The 23,773-nt window shown below is 35.4% G+C and overlaps 1 protein-coding gene and 1 pseudogene across 1 annotated transcript; one reads left to right on the forward strand and one right to left on the reverse strand.

Annotated features, from left to right (window-relative positions):
- Positions 1 to 1,049: 1,049 nt before the first annotated feature.
- On the reverse strand, positions 1,050 to 5,376 carry LOC139040922 (olfactory receptor 4P4-like). Its single transcript, XM_070488626.1, has 2 exons — positions 4,467 to 5,376; positions 1,050 to 1,180 (listed from the first exon to the last, which is right to left on the reverse strand). The coding sequence occupies exons 1-2, from the start codon at positions 5,374 to 5,376 to the stop codon at positions 1,050 to 1,052; spliced, it is 1,041 nt and encodes a 346-aa protein (XP_070344727.1).
- An 11,090-nt stretch (positions 5,377 to 16,466) lies between these two features.
- On the forward strand, positions 16,467 to 18,950 carry LOC139040923 (olfactory receptor 4C46-like; annotated as a pseudogene).
- The last annotated feature ends 4,823 nt before the right edge of the window (positions 18,951 to 23,773 follow it).

A 23,773-nucleotide genomic window follows, 5' to 3' on the forward strand; every position in this document is an offset into this window, starting at 1 on the left:
AAATCTGAAATAAAAGGCAGAGAATTACAAACCAGTAATTCAAACACATCCAGAATAATTCTCTGCAAATATTTTTAAAATCGCAACATGCTTTAAACCTCCTACAGGTTTACAAAGGAATTAGACTTCAAATAGTCACTAAAAACTAGCAGCAGTGCAAGGAGAAGTGAATCTTTTTTCCTCAGGAAAGCAGGCTGAAATTTTTGAATGCCAATTAACAGCCTAATAAAAACCCAAACAAAAAATAAACAAAACGTATTTTTAAATTCCTGCAAAAGCTAAAACAAGTATTTAGGTCCTAGGAACATCTATTTTATGCCTATGCATGAAGAGAGTTTGGTTTGGAAGAACAGAAGATCAACTCAAGTGACAATGCAAGCATTAGTAGGTATCTGAAAGGTCTAAGTAATTATAGTCCCAAAGGCATTTCTAAACAGATCCTGGCCAAATGTTGCTAAGTCAGTGTCCACAATAATGTGCTTGCTTACTATTTGGAAAATAACTGGTCCTATTTCTCTGGAGGCCCAAAAGTCTATACTCTGAGCAACTCTGGAAACTGACTGCTCTGTGTTCTTCCAGCTTTCTGAAAAATAAGATGGAAGCTAATGTAGCCTGCAATAATATTAGCTTAGGTTTCAGTAAAATCTCAAATGAGGTAGGACAAAGAGAAGTGAACACAGATATTTATAGTCCTACATGGGCAATTATCAAGATTCTAAGTGTGTAGCGCAGATTGACCAATAATCAATGACCTGTGATATCATAATTTGTACAAGGTTACTTTTCGTTAGAAGCTAACATTGATGGAATTGATGGTTGGAGGATGAGAGACAAAGAAAAGGAAAGATAAAAGAATAGACATTATTTTACCATAAACTTGGCAGGTAGGAAAAGTAAAAATAAATAAAGGATTTTAGCATTTCAGCATTAAAGGATATCGTAACCCAGTGTTTTACTGATTGTCTACTACAACATTATACACAATGTTGACCAAAATTTACTCAAGTCTACCTGTATCAATCCACAGAGGGAGACAGCTGGTCATGTTGTCATGTCTCTATCCTCCCCACACAAACACACAGTAGGACACCCCTTAGAGGCAGACAGAAGTTTTGCATGTACATCCTCAATTCCTTTTTTTTGGTGAGGAAGATCAGTCTTGAGCTAACATCTATTGCCAGTCTTCCTCTTTTTGCTTGAGGAACATTTTGCTGAGCTAACATCTGTGCCAATCTTCCTCTATTTTATGTGGGATGCCACCACAGCATGGCTTGATGAGTGGTGTGTAGGTCCATGCCCAGGATCCGAACTGGTGAACCCCAGGGAGCAGAAGCAGAGTGCATGAACTTAACCACTATGCCACTGAACTGGCCCCTACATCCTCAATTCTTGAATTCATCCCTGGTCATATACTAGGTCTACTGAATATTTTTAATTTTGATGAAGTGAAAATTATCATTTTCTGTTTTTATGAATCATAATATTGGTGCAATTTTTAAAATTCTTTTTAAAATCTAAGGTCACAAAAATCTTCTCCCATGTTTTACTCTAAATGTTTTATACTTTTATGTATTACATGTAGGTCTAAGATCCATTCTTAATAAATTTGTCTAACATGTGATGTATAGATGAAAGGCTTTTTCTCTTTTGTTTTGGTACGTATAGATATACAATAGGCCCACAACAATTGGTTGTAAAGATGATTCTTTTCTCCATTTAATTAACTATGGCCTTTGTTAAGATTAGCTGCCCATATATGTGCAGATCTACTACTGAGCTCTTGAGTCTGCTTAACTGATCTTATTGTCTATCTTTATGAAAATACCACTCCATTTGAACACAGCAGTTTTATAATATAACTTGAAATTAGATAGTGTAAGTTCTCCAACTTTGTTTTTTAAAGTTGTGGGACCTAATTTAGGTCTTTTGCATTTCCATATAAATTTTAGATCACATTTGAAAAGTTTTAAAATGTGCTTGTTTATATTTTGTTTGAGAATTCTGGAATCTAAAAATGTTGGTGGGGAGAATTCATACTTTAATAATGTTGAGACATTTGTCCATGAACACATTTATATTTTTTTAAATTTTTAATATTTTTTACTTTTCATCTATTAAGGTGCTTATGTTTGTTACCTCACAAAATTGGTGTTCTCTTGTCCAATAAACCTTTAAGAAAGCAAATTTTTATGGCATCAGCTTTCGGAAAAAGAAACGTAGCTTTATTTTGTGAGATTGATCTGCAAGGAGACGGGAGCATGTGCCCTCAGATCTGTCTCCTCAAGCAGGTCATCAGGGACAATTTATGAGATGAAGGGCAGGGCAGTCTGGAGTGTGGAGATGGATGAATGGAGGTAAGGAAAAGTGAGGTAATTGATGATCCGTGCAAGCATGTTAATCTTCATGCCTCTTCATAGGACACATGTTCACAAAATGGCAGCATAACCATGAGCTGAGGGTGGGATTTTTAGCTCCTTGACACCAAAAAGTTCACTTATCGAGCATTTACAAAGGCTCAGTTGACGTGGTGTTAGTGCTCCCAAACGTCCTGAACTAGACAAGGGATCCCAGTTCTTGAAAGACCACTCTTAATTACTCTGTTGCTAAGATGTGGTCAGTTGAACTGGTTCTGGAGGGTGTGTGGCTACAGACCCAATTCAGATTATAGCTTCCTTTATAGCAAAACATCTGAATGTGAAGTAAAATAAGACTAATTTCTGCACTTTCAGATGAAGCAGCTAGTCTAAGAGATATTTGATAAAATCTAAATGTTTTGGGAAAAATGATTATTTAGGTACAGGGAAAAGGATGATCTACTTGAAATTAAGATACCTCTATGTAGCATTATTCACAATAGCCTCAATGCAGAAACAACCTAAGTGGATTAAGCGGATGAACAGATAAAGAAGAATTCCTCAAGCAAAAAGAGGAAGATTGGCAACAAATGTTAACTCAGGGTCAATCTTCCTAACAAAAAACAAAACAAACAATCAAACAAAAACTAATGGACCACTGAGAAAAGAAAACAAATCATAATAAAAGGTTTTTTGGTTTTGTTGCATAACATTCTTTCTGATGGGATGGGTTTTTCCCTGACCCATTCTCAAGATCCCAAGGATTGGATTATGTGATTCAAAGGGGATGGGCATAAATGATAATAAAAAGTGTACCTCCTTGTTGCATAAAATAACTAAGGAAAAAGACATTATGGGGGCTGAGAGTCTGCTAGATTCCATCTCTCCCTGATAGTTACATAATGATGTATGTTAAAATTTTAGCCTCCCTGACATTACTTGTCTTATTATTAATGCATGACTGTTAATGGCATAAGTGGATGTTCTAGATATGTGAGAACAACGTATACAGTCAAATAGAAAGAAAAGATAGTGCCTTTGAATTTAATTCAGTAACTGTTTATTTCCATCTTAATTTGTACAGATTTATTTCTGAAAAAGACGGAGAAACAAAGAAAAATAAAGGTACAACACATTACCTTCTGGCTCAGTTAAACTGGAAAAACAGTTCATAAGAAGAAACACTAGTATCAGGCATAGGATTATTTGAAATACAGTAAATGTTCAGCAGAATACCAATAAAAAATACAGGGCAGGAATCAGAAATCTTCATGAATAAGAAAACATCAGGAGTGTGAATTATATGAAAGGCATGCACACTAAAGCACAGGGGTGGGGACGTTATAAGCAGAGGAGATGGCAGAAATAAAGCCATAGAGGTGAGATATTTTAGAGAATGTTTGGAGAATGTCATGGGGTTCCGTGTAGCTGGATGAAAGCATCCAAGCAAAGGGAAACATAGAAAGAAAGGTAGGGAAAGAGGAAAATCCCCTAACGTCAATTTCCTGTATGCCATATGCGATGCTAAATCTTCACTCAGGTTAGCCAAACTAATATTTCATCTTTAAGAAGTATAATATTTCCATATTTCACAGATATTTTTTAAATGGAGGTTCACATAATTAAACCAAATTGCCAAGACACAGAGATAAAAGGTTACAGAGTCAGTAGTCACCCAGGTCGCCCTGGCCCCATAACACCACACATTCTTCCAGTATATAAATTTTTGAAATCAGTAAAATCAAGTCAGACCTATTTCAGGAGATATCTGATAAACAAATGAGAAGGTAGGATTATATTCCAAGGAAAATAGAGTTCCAAATAAATTTTTGGAGAGAGGAGTTGTGACATGATTAGAGACACACTTTAGAAGGGCATGTGAATTACTCAAATTAATGTAGTCACACTTGGAACTAGTTGGACCTTCTAAAGTGCAGATAACATTCTGAATAACAGTGACTTGCATTTTTGGCTCATACTTTGTCAGAGGTCATTTAGTCCAACTTCCCAAAGAAACCTTATATGCTTTCAAAACATCTCAGATGATAAATGCCCTGAGGACACAGGATTGAAAGCACAATGAATATTATCTTAGTTGCTTTAATTTTAAATATGCCATTTGAGACCATACCTTCCGCATGGCAATTTTCATCTCCATATTTCTCAGGGTATAGATGAGAGGATTCAGCATGGGGGCAATCACAGTATAAAACACAGAGATTTCCTTATCTTTGTTCTCACTCCCTGCAGGTAGAACATAAATATAGATACAGGGCACAAAGAACAAAACTACAACCATAACGTGAGAGCTACAGGTTGAGAGTGCTTTGCGTCGCCCTGCAGAGGAGCGTGTCCTAAGATTATATAATATGAGTATATAAGAAGCTACCAAGACAAGAAAAACAACCACCACCACCATCCCTGAATTTGCAATCATTAAGATATTAACAACATGAATATCTTTGCATACCAGTTTCAAAAGAGGCTTCACATCACATAAGTAATGATCTATCTGATTAGGACCACAGAAAGTTAAATTGAGTATTATGAGAAGTAGAGCAATAGAGTGCCAAAAGCCCACAACCCAGGCCATGATGATCAACATGTTACACCTCTGCCGGTTCATGATGACCATGTAGTGCAGGGGCTTGACAATGGCAACATAGCGGTCAAAAGCCATGGACACTAAGATGAATATTTCCACAGCAGCCAGCAAGTGGGCAGTGAAGAGCTGGGTCATACAGTTGTTATAGGAAATATTTTTTCTTACCGCAGCTAAATCCCTGATTAGCCGGGGGATCACAGTGGAGGTGTAGCAGAGGTCCATGAGGGAAAGGTGGCAGAGAAAGTAGTACATGGGTTGTTGGATTAGATGGCTGCAAGCGATTGTGAGTAAGATGGTGGAATTCCCCATTAAGACGGCCATGTAACAGAGGAGGAACAAGAAAAAGAAGAGTAGCTCTATTTGCTTATTATCCCACAGCCCCAAGAAAACAAATTCTGTGATATTCTGATTTCTCATGAGGTTAAGGTGAGTCCAGAGTATACAACAGAACCTTGGTTTATCTGAAATGACAGAGAACATAGTATATCGTCAATAATATATTTTTTTTAAGTTTTGGAACATTTAAACACAGAAAAAAGTGATTTAGGCCATAAAGGATTCATTACGGACTTTTAAATCGTTTTCTGATAACTGGCATCATTATATTTCAAATAATATTCAATGAGAGCATATTTTATGTCTGGAACTTTTGTAAACATTTTGTACGCACTTAACTAATAAAAACTCATTAGTTACAATTCTGATACTCACTTTATATATGAAAAATAGAAAACGGTGTGTTCACTTCATTCCACAAAATCATTAAGATATTAAGTAGCAATTTACAACATGAGTGTATCTGATGTCATTTTCCATGCTTTTAACAGCTATGCCACATTATCCATTAATCAAATGGTCTCCCAGCTGTTTTCCACCTCTATAAAAGATATGAGGTTTTGCTCCATCTCTGCCATTAACTATCTGTATTATGTTAGGCAAATTGCTCCCTTCCAGTATGCTACATATAACTTATACATAAAGTCCCAATCATGCACCAACATTCCATATATCCAATGAAACTAAATATTTATTTTTGAAATAAAAATAAAATCAAGGCTTTGCATCATAGCAGAGAAATAGCCTTAATTAATTCACAATAGTTTCAGTGACTCTCCTTCTTGGCTTGTTTGCTCAAAATTCAGAAGATGGAGAGAAGGAACTAGGGAACTGAAGGTGCAAGTGCTGGGCATCTGAATGAAGGAATACAGGTTACTATTATATAGCAACTTCACCTTTTTTTCTAATTATTCTCATGACACATTAGAGGTTGCTATTGAAACATTAGAAACATTTTAGAGGGCTGGTTGTTTTATGTTGACATGTTGAAGAACCTAGTATGATTATGTAATGATCTGCTTGTTTAAACACACTTTGAGAACATTTTGATATAATATACCTAGGAGCGGAGAATGAATATGTTGACTTTTTACCCATAATCAAATGTCATCCACAACAAAATCGTGTTTTTCCTAGAAGACTATTAATTTCAATGAATTGTTTTTTAATGATGTCAGTGAGAGAACAATATGATATAGTGAACAGATCCCTCATTTAATGATTGAAGATGAGCATCCAGTCTCACTTCTTGTTAATTATTTTTATTGTTAGCACTGAGCAGTTTATTCCCTCTGATCCACCTGCTTCAACTGACAAGTGGAACAAATTATACGGATCTTTTTGCCTTATGCCAAGAGCAAAGTAAATAAAGTTCATGTAAAGAATATACAAAGTAAAGAGCTTAAAATTCTAACTTGTCAAATCTACAAAACAGTACACCCAAAAATGTTTGGAGAGGAACAAACTGTTGTGAAAGAAAATAGACATTAGCATTTTTATCAGTTAATTTGTTTTCTGTGGATTTTATGTTTCGTCTGAAGAGATAGGTTGAAGAACTCATAGGAGACATACAGGAAGCATAAGGGAGAAACATGGGTGTTGGTTTAAGTTTGTTCTGGATTCAAAATGGATTTTAGCAAAGAACATTTTTATGTATAAATTGAGACTATCTAAACCTAGTCTTTTTTATGTGGAAGAATCTGATCAGTTAAAGAACACAAATTAGTGATAACTTTTCATTAAAATTGTATAACAAAACTGTAGAAAACCTAGAGAATCAAAACTCTAGAAGTGCAATTCTTGGTTTAGAATATTCCCTGAACATTGTTGCACACCTCCATTTGGAGCAGTGCTGCTCAACTTACAATGATTGAACATCAATTGGGGAAAGACAGGTCCATGTAAAATAGCATTCTTCAAAGCAGTGCCCATAGAAACCTCTGGCAAAGCTACCTCCTGTGGAAATATCCCCTGTCCTATCCTCAAATCATTTTCTTTACAGCCTCTGTCTAATTCATAAAAAAAACTCTGTGTCTCTTTCCTTTCTTTCTCTCTCCCTGTCCCTTCTCTCTCTCTCTCACTCTGATTCTGTCTCTCTCTGTCTCTCTCTCTTTCACACACACACACACACACACACACACACACATACTCACACCCCTGCCCACATATATGCTTAGATAGGTAGAGTTTTTGGAGTAAAGAATTTTGAGTCCACCTTTTTACATATTTTTCAGCTAGAGATTTTCTTCCAAATATCTCTTCTTTAAACTATAAATTGTTTGAGAAAAATCTCTGAGAGGGATTATTTGAAAAGACATGACAACTGCAGTATGAAAGGGAAAAAAATCTTTTTAAAAAGACTATTGTGAAGTGGGATTTATGACTAAGAATATGAGAATATATGGAGAGCATAAAATCATGAAGTGCATTTTATGATTTTTCTGTTTCTTTAACTATTTATCACATCTGTAATAAAGAAATATTGTGAAAGTGAAGGGCTTCATTATTTGACATGTTTTAAGCAAAATATTTAGATAACACATACAAAGCAATAATATGTTTTAAACAATTTACTAAATACTTTTATTTACCAAGCATTTCATCTTCACCATGACCTGATGGGGTATATGTTATTGTATTATTGGATCTGTTTTGCAAATAAGGAAAATAGAACTCAAGGTTACACAAGCACAAAGGGGAAGGTCTATACCTAAACATTTTCTGTATGATTTGGAAGTTCATACGTTTTCCATTATGTTTAAATGCCTTCTCGTAAATACAAATAAAGGCTTAAAACCCTCAATTTGTCCTCAAATTATCATTCAGATTTTCCTGAATGACTTCTCTTGAAAATAACCACCAAGAAAATTATTTCACAAGAATTTAAACTTAAAAATTTGAATTTGCTAAGTTCAACTTTTACATAAAATAAAATGCTGTTCAAAATCCCAATTATTTTCTCCTAATTTTAATATATATATATATATATATGTATGCTCACTAATCAGGATGCTTACTTCTGGAAGACTTTACATTTCTTTGGAATATCAAGGTGATCCTTCAGGCTGATTCCGTTTGTTTGTGTGACTGTGCCATGAACCCACAAATAGATGTAGAATGCCTCTGGCTCTCCAGTGAACCTTCCATCCAAAGGAAACTTTTAGAAAAGCAGTGGTGAGAATACGTCAAATTAAAAACACATGAAAGACCAGAGGGAAAAACTCCCACAGGCATTTTACAGCAGCTAATGTGTATGTAGTTATAATCATAAAAATAAAGTCAATATATTATTTGGGTATATAGACAAGTTTGAGACTTACTTCTGTTTATCTCTTGAGGGTTCTCACAGGAATGATTCAATACTTCTGTAATGTGATAGCACTGATGAAATACTATGGATATTTGTTCTTCTATCTCTCTCCTCTGCTAGAATAATTTCCTCAAAGACTGAAATTATCGTAGAACATGATATATTTTTAATAAAGGTTGAATTCTTTATCATTCAATTCTACATCATTTAGTGTTACTGGGTGTTTTCTAGTGTTAGGGTACTGGTTAGAATTGGGAAATGCACAATGCTTAATCATTTCCCCCCTTATTTCAGTTTTGATTTGTGAGAGGGGGAGGAGTGTCAGTAGAAACTAAAGGGAATAGGTTGAGTAATCATAGTCCTTAGTTCATAACAGATGATCCTCGTGGGTGCATGTAAGGTCCCTCCAAAGTTTTACTTTATTTTGTAATGTATTCTTCCTTTTGCCATTCCTCATTTCTACTTCTCCTTGCACCTTCTGTGCCCCCACTGTACTCTAACATATTCAACTCTTACTAGTCCCAGAGTATTGCACATATTGTGGTTTTTCTACAGCTGTCCACATCTTGAAAATAATCTCTTACAATACTCTTCTTCAGTTATGGCATTTGACTTGGTCTTCTTGCTCCATTACCCTGACTCACACATGCACATAATAATATGACATCAAAATGCATGAAACAGAGTTAGATAAATCCACATGAAGAAAAATATCAATCTACCTTCACAGTGGAAGATTTCAATGCTCCTTTTTCATTACTGGTGAGTAAAGCAGGAAATACGAAGAATATAAACAATCTGAAAAATACAATTTAAGAGTATACAGAGGCATGCATAAAATTATACATCTAAGTAAGAATACATATCATTTTCATGCACAAAAGGAATAATTGCAAAATTAGGTATTACACCATTAAAAAAACCTCAACATATTTTAAAGAAGTGACACTGTACAAAACTCTTGGCACAAAAAATTATAGATCTAGATCTATGTTATATTATTTTTCTAGCTCAAACTGCTTAAGCATATCTCTGTCAAATAACTAGCTAAGCAATAAGATCATAGAAGAGACACTGCAAAAGCACACCTCATAGAAAATTCAGTCTTTCCAAAAATCATTTAGAAAAGTTACTAAACATTCAAGCAACTACACCCAACAAATCCTCCCTTCATAAAGTCAAAACAACACAAGAATGTCCACTCTCATTACTTGTATAGGCATATCTCATTTTCTTGCACTTCACTTTACTGCACTCACAGATATTGCATTTTTTACAAATTGAAGGTTTGTGGCAAATCTGCGCTGAACCAATCCTTTTGGCACCATTTCTACAACATTTACTTACTTTGTGTCTCTGTGTCACATTTTGGTAATTCTCACATTATTTCAAACTTTTTAATTATTATGGTTATCTGTGATCAGTCATTTTGATGTTACTATTGTAATTGTTTTGTGGCACCATGAACTGTGCTCACATAAGGTGGTGAACTTAATCAATAAATGTGTGTGTTCTGACTGCTCCACCGATCAGCTGTTCCCCTATCTTTCTCCCTCTCCTCAGGCCTCCCTATTCCCTGACACATAACAATATCAAAATTAGGCCAAGTAATAATTCTACGTGTTCAAGTGGAAGGAAGAGTTGCACGTCTCTCACTTTAAATCAAAATCTAGATATGATTAAGCTTACTGAGGTAGGCATGTCAAAAGTCAAGATAGAATGAAAGCTAGGACTCTTGGGTCTCTTAGGCAAGTTGTGAATGCAAAAGAAAAGTTCTTGGAGGAAATTAAAATTGCAATTCCAGTTAACACACAAATGATAAGAAAGCAAAACAGCTTTATTGCTGATATGGAGAAAGTTTTATTGGTCTGGATAGATTAAACCAACCACAACATTCCCTTAAGCTAAAGCTAAACCAAGAGGAAGACTCTAACTCTCTTAAATTCTCTGAAGGCTGAGAAAGGTGTGGAGGATGCAGAAGAAAAGTTTAAAGCTAGTAGAGGTTGGTTCCTGAGGGTTAAGGAAGAAAGCTATCTCCATAACATAAAAGTTCAAGGTGAAGCAGCAAGTGATGATATAGACACTGTGTCAAGTTATCCAGAAGACTTAACTAAGATAATTAATGAAGTTGGTTACACTAAACAAAAGATTTTCAATGTAGATTAAATAGTCTTATATAGGAAAAAGATGCTATCTAGGACTTTCATAGCTAGAGAGGAGAAGTCAATGCCTGGCTTCAAAGCTTCAAAGTAGGCTGTCTCTCTTGTTAGGGGCTAATGCAGCTGGTGATTTTAAGTTGAAGCCAATGCTCATTTACCATTCTGAAAATCATAGAACCCTCAGGAATTATGCAAAATCTACTCTGCCTTTGCTCTATAAATGGAACAACAAAGCCTAGATGACAGCACATCTGTTTACAACAGGATTTATTGAATATCGTAAGCCCATTGTTGAGACATACTGATCAGAAAAGAAAGATTCCTTTCATAGTATTGCTGTTCATTGACAATACAACTAGTCAACCAAGAGCTCTGGTGGAGATGTAAAATGAGATTAATGTTCTTTTCATGCCTGCTAACACAACGTGCATTCTGCAGCCCATGGATCAAGGAGTAATCTTGAATTTCAAGTCTTAATATTTAAGAAATACACTCTTAAGGCTATAGCTCCCACAGATAGTGATTCCTCTAATGGACCTGGGTAAAGTGAAGTGAAAGTTTCTGGAAAGGATTCATCATTTTAGATGCCATTAAGAACATTCATGATTTATGAGAAGAAGTCAAAATATTAACATTAACAGGAGTTTGGAAGAACTTGATTCCAACCTCATGGATGGCTTTGAGGAGTTCAAGACTTCAGTGGAGGAAATAACTGCAGATGCCGAGGAAATAGAAAGAGACCTAGAATTAGAAGTGGAGCCTGAAGATGTGACGAAATTGCTGCAATCTCATGGTAAAATTTTAATGATTGAGGAGCTGCATCTTCTGGATGAGCAAAGAAAGTGGTTTCTTGAGAGGGAAGCTATTCCTGATGAAGATGCTTGAAGATTGTTGAAACAATAGCAAAGAATTTAGAATATTACAGAAACTTAGTTGATAAAGCAGCAGCAGGATTTGAGAGGATTGCCTCCAATTTCTAAAGAAGTTCTACTGTGGGTGAAATGCTATCAAACAGCATTGCATGCTAATTGTTTGTGAAAGGAAGAGTCAGTCAATGTGGCAAACTGCATTTTGGCTATTTTTAAAAATCACCACAACTCCCTCAACCTCCAGCAACCACTCCCCTGATCAGTTAGCAGCCATCAACATTGAGACAAGACTATCCACCACCAAACAGATTACGACTTCCTGAAGGTTCAGAAGAGGCTTAGCATTTTGAGAAATAAAGCATCTTTTAAATAAGGTATAACAGTTTTTTTTGACATAATGCTATTACCCACTTATAACACTACAGTACAGTGTAAACATAACTTTTATAAGCACCAGGAAAACAAAAAATTTATGTGACTCACTTTATTGCAGTATTTGCTATATAGCAATGGTCTGGAACTGACCCCACAATATTTCCAAGGTATGTCTGTCTGGGAAATGTCCAGAATAAGCAAATCCATAGAAATGGAAAGCTGATTAGTGGTTTCCAGGTCCTTGGGCTGGAGGAATTGTAATATGACAATTGACTGCTTAATTTGTGCAGTGTGATGAAAATGTTCTGTAATAAGAAAGGTGTGATGATAGCACAACATTGTGAATGTATAAAAGTCAATGGATAGTACATTTTTAAATGGCTAAAATGATTAATTTTATTTCATAAGAATTTTACCTCAGCTAAAAAAATTTACAAAATAAAAAATTTTGAAGTAAATGAAATTGAATTAACAACATATTTGAATATCTGGGAAGCAGTAAAATCTTTAGACAGAAATTTGGACCATAATATATTTATATATCAGATATAATATATACATAGTTATTATATATCTGATATATATTATTCAATATATTATTATATATACTATATATTTTATATTACTATCATATATGTCTAATATATATATATATATATGTTAGAAACTAAATAGCGTCTAAAATCAATTGCCAAATGTTTTGACCTATAACAATAGAAGAGTAGAGAAAATAAGTAGAAGGCAGAAAATAATAAGGATAAGGAAAAAATTAGTGAAATAGAAAATTAAAAAAAATAGAAAAATCAATGAAACAAAAAACTGATTTTTTTAAAACCTCAATAAAACTGATTAGCTAGATTAATGGGGAGTGGAAACAGTGAAAAAGGAGAGAGAGGGAGAAGAGACAAATTACTCATATTAAAAAGGAAAGTGCATCTAGTATTACATATTCAGATTCTATTGACATTAATAAAATAGTAATAAATATCAAGAACAAATTTTCGCCAGAAAATTTGACAACTTAAATATCAATTATTTGTAAAAATATTATAAAATCTGACTCAAGAAGAAACAAAAAACCTAAATAGTCCTATACCATTTGAAAAAAGCAAATTTTTAGTTAATATCTTTCTCAAAAATAATCCCACGCCCAATGAATTTACTTTTAAATTGACAAAATATTTAAAAAATAAATAATACAAATTCTACACAAATTTTTTCAGAAAATAGAGAGAACACTAAGCGCATCAGTTTAGGTAGCCAGCATTGCCCAAATGCTAAATCACATTACAAGAAATAAAATGAGAGATGAATATCTTCTAGAACATATACACAAAGATAGTAAACCATATACTATCAAAAATATGCCAAATTAAAAAAAATAATTCACATGAACATGTGGAGTTTATACCAGGAATAAAACGTGGTTTAACATTCAAAACTCAATCAATATTCATTTAATTAACAGAAAAAAGAGAATAATCACAAGATAATGTCAATAGATGCATAAAAATTGATAAATTTCAATTTAGATTTATGATAAAAAATTTTTATCAAATGAAGAATAGAAAGAAACTTGCTCAACATGATAAACAGCATCTGTATAAAACCTACAACTACCATCACACTTAATAATGAATCCTCTCTAAGATCGAAAATAAGTCTGTCCACTCACCATTTTTGTTCTGCATTGTATGCTGGGTTCCACTCATTACAATAAGTTAAGAAAAAGAAATAAAAGACTTACAAATTGGAAAGGAAGGAGCAAAATTGTAAAAATATACTTAGGTGCAGATGACATGATTGCATAGGTAGAAACATTTTGTGCTCTGCAGAAAAACTAACAGACCTAAGCAGTTAATTTAACAAGGTCACAGAATACAATGTCAAGCAAAATATCAAATACATTTCTATAATAAAGTTAGAGATTGAAATTAGAAACAAAGTACTATGTAAAATACTGTTAAAAAACATGACATTTAATAGATATGTTTTAAAAATACATTCAAGACTTCTATGTGACAACCAGAAATTGCTGAAAGTCAATACATAAATAAATGGAGAGATGCCATGTTAATGGGTTAAAAGAGTCGACATTTTTACCATATCAATTTTACAATATCAAATTCCAATAAAAATAAAGCAAATTATTTGGAGATGTTGACAATCCTATTCTGAAATTTATGTAGAAATAGACAATTTTAAAGGAGCTTTGAATAGCAAATAAATCTCAAAAAAAAAAAAGAACACAATTACAGAACCTTTTCTACCTAAATTCAAGATTTACTATAAAGCTTCTATAAAAAATGCTGTGTGGCACTGACATAGGATAAACATATGGATCATCGCAACACAACAGAATGTCAAGAAATATACTCAAATGTTTGAAATTTTTACAAAGATGTCAAGGTAACTCAATGGGGAAACAATAGACTTTTCAACAAATTATGCTAGATCGATTGGTATTCATATGAGAAAAAAGGAACTTCAACCACTACCTCACACCGTATACAACAATTAACTTGAAATGAGTCAGAAGTCTTCATGTTAAATTGGAAGCTACAGAAATTCTAGAAGAAATATTTTTGACCTTGGTGTAGGCTAATATTTATTACACATGACACAACAAGTAGGAATCATAAGGAAGACTGACAAAATGAAACTTGTCAAAGTTTTACATTTTCTGCCTATCAGATGTCATCCTTTTTAAAAATGAAAAGGCAATCCATAGACTGAGAAAAAACTTTATATATTTTATACATAAAAATTTATATTTGGGTCTGGCCCAGTGGCATAGTGGTGAAATTCATGTGCTCTGCTTCGGTGGACTAGTATTTGTGAGTTCAGATCCAGGGGGCGTTCCTATGTACTTCTCATCAATCCACCCTGTGGTGGCATCCCACATAAAAAATAGAGGGAGATTGTCACAACAACAATCTTCAGCAACAATGCAACAATCTTCCTCAAGCAAAAACAGGCAGATTGGCAACAGATGTTACCTCAGGGAAAATCTTCCTCACCAAAAAAAAAAAAAAAAAAATTATATTATATGTAATTTATATATAAGATTTTATATATTTATATATGAGATTTTAAATATAAATTAAATATAAATATATATTTTATATTTATTTTTATACACAAAACGTATATATGACCAAAACCTATATCTAGAATATATAAAAAATGCTTAAAACTCAGTTATGAGAAACCAGAACTCCTATTTTTGAGTTGTGAAAAGAACTTGAAAAGAAACTTCAAAAAATATATCCAAATAGACAGTAATAACAAAAAAATGCTCAATATCATTAGTCATCATGGAAGGCAAACTAAAACCACAATAATTTGTCACTACAAACCTGCTAGAATGGCTCAAATGAAAATTGCTAACAGTACCAAGTGAGAAGCGTGGAACAATTCCTGTGTTTGAAATTAGAACCCTCTTCTTGTGTTTTAGACATCTCCCCACAGTTTTAATGTTGCCTGGTATTCCATACCGACCAGACCATGAGTCCCAGAGACAACTAATTGGGAAACTTAGAGTTTCTGCTTAATTTCACAGCCCTCTGATGAATGTGAAAAACAATTTTTATAGTCAAGTACTTTAAAATGGCTCATTAATTTTATGCCTTCACCACTTTAGCTCTCAAGTAATCAAGAGAGCGTTTCCCGAAAAGTTTTAAAATTGATAAGAAGACATAAGTTCTCTCAGGGTTCAGATTGAGAAAGGGGATTGTCATATGTTCACCTTTCAAGGGCAGGGAATACAATTCCCCATTAATGAGTGAGTGTTCCTCAAACACGTCTGTCCAGAATAGCTGCTGCTAAGACAAAGACTTTTCTCAAAGGAGGCATTTCATTCCTGGGAGAGAAAGTAGTAGATACAACACAAAGTCCTTGAAACTTTATAAAAACCTCTTCAAATATCCATGCAGTGCAAAGCGAAGATATTTTTTTGGTGTTAACATCTTCAGAGTAAATTCATCATGGGTGGAATGACCCATTTGAATGTATCTCCTCCACACTTTCTGCCTTTTGCCTATGGGACCATCTACAGAAGATCATTTCTCCATAGTGTTTCAAACGAATCCATTCTATATTTAAACCCGGGTTATCTGTGAAAATGAGGCTTTAGGCTAGAAGGAAAGATTTAGACTTATGAAAACACTTTCTTAACAACTGTTGATTTCATATCGAATTGTCTGAAAAGGTTCTTTCTGAGTGTGTCATATTTTTCACTTTGAAATTTATTTATCCCAAGACAAGGTCAGTTTGAAGAAGGAACTGTTTCTGAACACCCCCAAACATCACTAAGATCATCTAAAACTATAAGGTAAGTTTTCAATAGTGCTGGAGCGTGTTGAAGATTTTTACTCCTCGTATATAGTAATCATTGTATTTCAACACTTTTCAAATATAGTAGTAGAGCATTTCATCATCAACTCAATTTTTCAAAAGATGGAGGTAAATATCATTAACGTAATGGGACAAATGAAAAATTTGAGTGTCACAGAGATTAAGCAGATAGTAGGACCCTGCTCTCTGACCGGAGACACCCTTCTTTTGCTATGAGACACCTCCTTTCACAATCAAGACTAATTTTGAGAGTGAAAACAAAATTTAAGTACACTTCAGATACAGAAAAGACATAAATATGAATATTAAATGACATAAATTATCAGCTGTTTAGTCCAAGCACGAACATGGAGCACCCTTCTCAGGATCAACTGTTGTAGATGACAAGTCTCTGTGCCTTCTTTAAAAGTAAAGTGGAGAGGCCTGGGCAGTGGTGCAGTGGTTAAGATTGCAAGTTCTGCTTTGGCAGCCCCAGGTTCGCTGGTTCAGATCCTGGGTGTGGACCTATGCACTACTTATCAAGTCACGCTGTGGCAGGTGTTCCCACATATAAAGTAGAGGAAGATGGGCATGGATGTTAGCTCAGGGCCAGTCTTCCTCACACACACATACACAAAATGAAAAAGTCAAAATGTCAATTCTTTCTGTTTCCTAGGTGAATACACGGTCACAAAAATAAATAAAAATCCTTATGTATCTATAGCAGTGTAGAGAATATGTTCATATATGTTTTCTCAATCAATTTTCATAACAACCTGTGAAGTGGTTATTATTATTCCTACTTTAAAGATGAGGAAACAAGGCTGTGAGGTGCCAAAGCAATGCATCCCAGATAAAAGTTGTTGCAAGTGGAAAAGTGAAGATTCCAGTCTGGTCTTTCTAATTCTGAAGTTAATACACTTAACCACTATGGAGGTCATTTTCAACATTTTGCAGAAGAATCTGGGGGCCCATGTCTGCAGGGGGATTGGAAAGAAAGAAAATGGATCTGAGGGAGAAGTCAAGATGAAAGGAATCTTCAATGAAAGAAGAATCACATTTCTATTAATATTTGGGGATTCCAATGTGTTCCTATGTGCATATGTGTTGATGAAATTGCGACATAAACACTCATATACACTTGCCTCTAGATAGTATGAAAGTAACTATAATCATTATGGTCATATAAAAAGTAGATTACGAGTTCAACATTGTTTATAATAATGTAAATTCATGTTCAACCTCCTTCGTCAAGCTTAACTGCTACTATGTGCACCATCTACTACTTCACGTTAGTCTTAGTCATCTCAGATGATTAACTGCTCACAGACAATCTCCTGCCTCTGTGTTTCCAATTCCTTGTGTTTATATTCTTAACAGAATCTTCACTCAGGAGATAATTTAAGTTGTCTTCAAGAACTCAGAACATTTTTGTATTTCAAAAAATGTCATAAGAATTCACTACTCACTAGAATCCAGGAATCTATTATTTGTTAGAGGGAGAGGTTTAATGAATTCAAGTTTTCATTAATAAAAAGTGATTTTTTTCAGGTAATATAATTGACCATGAGATAAAGCTCATGGACAATAGGAACATCACAGAGTTTGTTCTGCTGGGGCTCACAGAGAATCCAAAGATGAAGTAAATCATATTTGCTGTGTTTTTTGTCGTCTACATCATTTCTTTGGTAAGAAATGTGCTCCTCATGGTCATCATCACTGCCAGCCCATCACTGGGGTTCCCCGTGTAGTTTTTCCTGGCTTATCTCTCCTTTATTGATGCCTGCTATTCATCTCTCAGTACCGTGAAACTGATCATAGATTCACACCATGAAAAGAAGACCATCCCGTTCACTGCATGTATGACACAATGCTCTGGCAAACATTTCTTTGGCGGTGCTGATGTCATCCTGCTCAGTGTGATAGCCTGTAAACACTGTGTGGCCATCTGAAAGCGATTACACTATACAACCATCATGAATCAGCAGCTATGTGGCCTGCTAATGAAAGTGTTACAGGTGAGAGGTTTCCTTCATGCACCATACATATCCTCTTCATCTTCTGCTTAACTTTCTGTGGTCCTAATCTCACAGATTATTTTATGTGTGATCCGAATCCTTTTCTCAATCTTGCCTGCCATGATACCCACAGTCTAGGGCTCTTCATTGCTGCCTATAGTAAGTTCATCTGTGTGTAAAACTTCCTCCTCTTTTTGGTCCCCCTATGTGGTTATACTGTGCTCCCTAAGGACCCACAGCTGGGAGGTGAGGTGCAAAGCCCTCTCCACCTGTGTCTTCCACATCACAGTGGTCATCTTATTCTTTGTGCCCTGCATTTGTGTACATGAGACCCATAGCTACTTTATCAACCGATAAAGCATTTGCTATATTCCCTACCATGGCAATATCCACATTAGATCCCTTAATCTATACCCTGAGAAATGAGCAGATGAAAAATGCCATTAGGAAATTGTGTAGTAGGAAAGTTATTTCAGGTGACAAAGAAATGTGCCTGGAGACCAACATTGATTCAACTGAGGAAAGGCTCAAAAGGACATTTTGGATGATCTCCACAAGGAAGACTTATGGGATAAAGAAATTCAAATGACAGCTACACATCATAGATTCTTTACTGAGAGGAGTAGAAATGAGTGTAAGAAAAAGGAGAAAATCCAAACTCAGGACCACTATTTGCACATTTGAAAAATTCTACTGAACTGGGGCTTAGTTTTATTAGTTCATCCATGTATACGGATACATGAGCTTATATTCTAATAAAAGTAAAAGAAATTAAAAAAAATATATCAGTATTGAGCATTAACCTCTATAACAGTCCAAAGAAGTAAGCACTGTTATTACCCATAATTCTATGGATGACGAAACAGACAGAAATGAGAAGGTATCAGAACAGATACATTGAAGAACCAGTAACAAGGATCTACCTGATTTTTCTCAGACCATGCTCTTAACTGCTGTGACACACTGCTAGGCAATGACGATAGAAAGGTAAGATAATTATAATAGTTACCGTTGATTGAGCTAGGGGCTGAGCTAATGGACACTATATATTCATTACCTATAACTAAATTCTAATAGTTTTTATTAATAACTCTGCTCATTTTTATATATGATAGTTGATGATAATATGTTGACTGAAATATTGTAATATTTCAGTAAATACTTCAGGTATACAAAATCAATAGGCCGTTTAACCTTAAGGGGTAAGTGACGAATATTACACCATGTTTCCAAATTTCTGTGTAGGTTTCAGAATCATTTTGTATTGCTCCTGTCACCATCTAATGCTGATCACCCCTCAGAAAAATTAATGACTCAAATAAAAGAATATCTTAATGTCACAGGAATTTCCATTTATTGAGTATACATTTGTACTCCATAAAATACTTGCCTGTTAACTAACAAAGTTTCTACAAGGAGAACAACATCTCGTGCATGATAAACATTGAATGAATAGATAAATGTATAAAGGATGATGAAAAAAAGTCAATAAAATATACAGCAAAAAAATAATACTGGAGACCAGGGATATTTTTTTTTCTACTTTTATCTGGTTCAGACTCTGAGGAGAATTCTAGGTAGATTTCTTAGGGAAACCACAATTTTTTTTTACTCCTTCTTAAATTGTTTCAGGAGAAATAAAACTGAAACTGAAATTCTCATGAATGAACAAGTAATTTACCTCGGTATTCTTTCTGCTTTCAGCAAGATTTTATCATCTTAGGAATGTGGACTGCTGATGTTATATTTTGCCATTAATTGGTTTACTTTTTGGTAAAATTTCATTATGAAAAGCCGTTTTTAAAAATATGTAGCTCCATCTACACAAAAAGCTATGCCAGGGTAAATATATTCCATTCATTCCTTCCCTCCTTCATTCATTAACAAACAATCATTTTTGAACATAAGGAATGTACACATTGATAGCTGCTGGTGCTTCACTGGTGAATAAAGAGGAACCAAGGTCTTAACAAAGCTTAAGATTCATTGAGAGACACCCAGAAGACAGCTGAAAACTACAATATAGGGTTATAAATGATAAAATAGTAGTAGCAAAAGGTAGTAGGAAAGCATGTTTGAGGAACACACAGCAAAGACCTGTGGCTTCAGGAAAGATTCCAGGAAGAAAAGACATAAGAAATGGGATCTGAAGCATGAAAAAGAGTCAGCAGAGTGAAGAGGCATCAGTTAGTGCAAGAGCATTCCTATGAGAAAGAATATGTAACAAAGGCCAGAAGGTGAAAATAAGCATGCAGAAAACCTACTCAATTCAATAGAGCTGCGGTTCTTACTTCATTTATTCATTCAACAATTATTTAATGAATGTCTACTGTGTGCCAGGCAACATGCTGGACACTGGCCTTATAAAGGGTAAATGGCAAGATATGAAGCTGGAGGGACAGGAGCAGGGCAGATCAAGAAGGGTCTCATAATTGTGTTGAGGCTTAATGCTAAGTACCATGGGGAAAATATTGGAAGGTCTTTTAAGCTGGTGAATGATGTAGTTAGATTTGAGTTTTGCAATGGTAATTCTGGTTGTGATATCGGAAGTGAACTGAAGGAGACAGAACAGGCAGAAGGAGAGCAATTACGATGTTTTGTAATGATCTATGTATGAAAAGATGGATGCCTAACCTCTGATGGTGCCATTGAGGATGGAGTATGTGGTGGACACTGCTGCATCCAGTACAAATCCCCTTCACTGGGTTAGTGCATCTAGGCCCCAGATGCTGTGTGTTTGGGCTACTAAAGCTTATAGCCTCATCTCCTCTGGACAATTGCACCGGAGAAAATTGATGCTGCTTCCTCTGGGGCCCAACAGTGGCCAATTAATGACTGAAGTGAGGGTACAAAAGGCTGGTGCCCTTGCCTCAAGGTGGAATCAGTTCTGTAGTACAATGTATACTTCAGGGCTCCCATGGCTCCAAGCTGAAGCCAGACACCAGTTGAGACCACATCCTTTCTTTCCCACCGTAGTCAGCTTCCCTCAAGCCTTTACCTTCTAAATCAGTTTTATAAAAACCCCCATCTCAGAGTTTGCATCTAAGAAAGTCAAACTAACATGGAGTGATAGAAAAAGGTTCAAAAAATGTTTAGGAGTTATAAACTAATAACTTGATATAGGATGAAGATTTGAGAAAGAAGGGTCAAGAAGGAAACACACCTTCTGAATCAGATCACTGAATGGATGAGGAAGCTGAGAAGACAGAATAGAGAGAAGATGAACTTCTTTTGTAGTAGCAGAGGCCTCTTCACTCCCAGTGGAAGTGGCTTCTCCTGCTATTCTGAAGGATTTAACTCTGCATTGCCTAAGGAAACTGTTATAGCCTCCCTTGAGGCAGTTACCATAAAAGATAACTCTGATTCTCCAAAGGACTCATCCCATCGCTTTGTTTCTGAACCTATAACCAGACACAAGTCCCAGCAGGGCCCTAAAGGTGAGGTACAAAGTGTGATTCATGAGGAGGTGCACTACACTCCAAAATAACTACTTGCATTTTCTAATTAGAGACAAAAATCTTAGAAATATATGTTGGAATGGATATGAAAGGTATGGGGTACTCATGGAAAAAATGTAAAGTTTGATCAGGCTGAATATTTCAATGTGGGCTCACTAAGCAGAGATTCTGCATTTAATGTTGTAGCTTTTAGAGTTAAGAAAGGCTCTGTCAGTTTGTGTGTTTGGTAGCTAACACATGAACGAAATGGTGGCTCACAGTGTGATACTTAGAAATACCAGACATGCCTTGGTTTAATGTAGAGGAAGGAATTCAATGGAGTAAGGAAATTAGAAAGAATGTTAGAGTGCATTTGTCATTTAAGATCTACTCCATCACAATGGGAGGGTACAGAGGACATAGCTTTCATCACAACCATAAAAAATATTCTGATGGGGGATCCCTGGCATCCTTGAAAAGCCCTGTGATCCCTTTTATCTGTAGGCCAGACCTCTAATTGGAACTATGGTCACTGAACCAGGAAATCTAAATGCAGTGGGAGTATTGTGATCCTGGGTAACTGTGGCCAAGGGGTGGCCCTCAACTCCCAAAGCCAAGGTGCGCATGATCGCTATAATGCACAGTAGAGTCAAAACAACAATCAGAATAATCAACACAAGAAAATTTATAGTATTGGCTGGTTGATCATGGTGTTCCCAGAAGTGAAATAGAGAGGAAGCCAACTCAATTTTTGCTTGATCTGTGTCAGCAGAAAAGTTTTAGGTTGAGTAAACAAAAGTCTAGCTTGAATCATAAAAGCAGAGCCATGGCCTCATAACGTATTCCCAGTCTGGAGCCAGTTTACAGACCTAATTCTTTGAGTCCCCTTGAGGAAGGACCCTGGATCACTGCTAAAAATTTGCATATTTTTCTTTCTCACAGTCATCCCTAGATGGACCTATGATATTTTATCAGGATAACTGTGCATTGTGGAAAAGAGAATAATCAGACCTTTCAGGAACTACTGGACACTGGCTTTGACCTGACAATGATTCCAAGAGATCCAAAAACAATGCTGTGTTCCACCAGTCAGAGTAGGTCAGATTTCAATGAAGTTTTAGCTCAAGTCTATTTCACAGTGGATCCAGTGGGTCACTGAACTTATGCTGTGTTTTATTCCCCAGTTCCAGAATGCATAATTGTAATAGAAATACTTAACAACTGGTAGAATCACCACATTTGTTCTCTGACCTGTGGAGTGAGGGTTACTGCAGTGGGAAAGGCCAATTGAAAGCCACTAGTGCTGCTTTTACCTAGGAAAATAGTAAACCAAAAGCAATGCCACGAATCTTGGAGGGACTGTAGAGATGAGTGCCACTATCAGGGACTTCAAAGATGTAGGCATGGCAATTCCCAGCACATACACATTCAACACTTTTATGTTACCTGTGCAGGAGATAGACGGATCTTGGAGAATCACTGTGGATAATTGTAAGTTTAATCAGGTGGAGATTTCAATTACAGCTGCTGTACCAGATGTGGTTTCCTTGCTTGAGCGAATTAACAGATGATCTGGTATTTGATACATAGCTAGAGATCTGGCAAATGCTTTTATCACCCTGTCGTTAAGGACCGCCAGAAGCAGTTTGATTTCAGCTTGCAAGGCCAGCAGTATCATCCTACATCCGGGCTATGTCAGCTGTCCAGCACTGTGTCATAATTTAGCTCATAGGGATCATGATTGTCTTTCATTCTGTATCATGCTGATCCCTTATATCGACATTGTTTGGGGTTGTGTGTGTGAGGTTCTTCTGGATGATATTAATGTTTGAATCAGTAGACTAAGTAAAGCAGATTGCCCTGTTTAATGCAGGTGGCCCTCATCCAATCAGTTGAAGGATTGAAAATAACAAAAAGCTGAGGTCCACTGTGTAAGAAAAATTTTTCCTGCCTGAGAGCCTTTGAACTGAAACAT

This window comes from Equus asinus, chromosome 17 (genome assembly GCF_041296235.1).
Source record: "Equus asinus isolate D_3611 breed Donkey chromosome 17, EquAss-T2T_v2, whole genome shotgun sequence".
Taxonomy (NCBI): domain Eukaryota; kingdom Metazoa; phylum Chordata; class Mammalia; order Perissodactyla; family Equidae; genus Equus; species Equus asinus.

What these genes read in the sequence shown, in the direction of transcription:
- LOC139040922 (XM_070488626.1), bottom strand. Translation starts at nt 5,376, where the DNA reads ATGAGAAATCAGAATATCACAGAATTTGTTTTCTTGGGGCTGTGGGAT. An exon ending in GGTATGGTCTCAAATGGCAT is followed by an intron (nt 1,181 to 4,466) that starts ATTTAAAATTAA and finishes AAAGAGGAAGAC; the next exon opens with TGGCAATAGATGTTAGCTCA.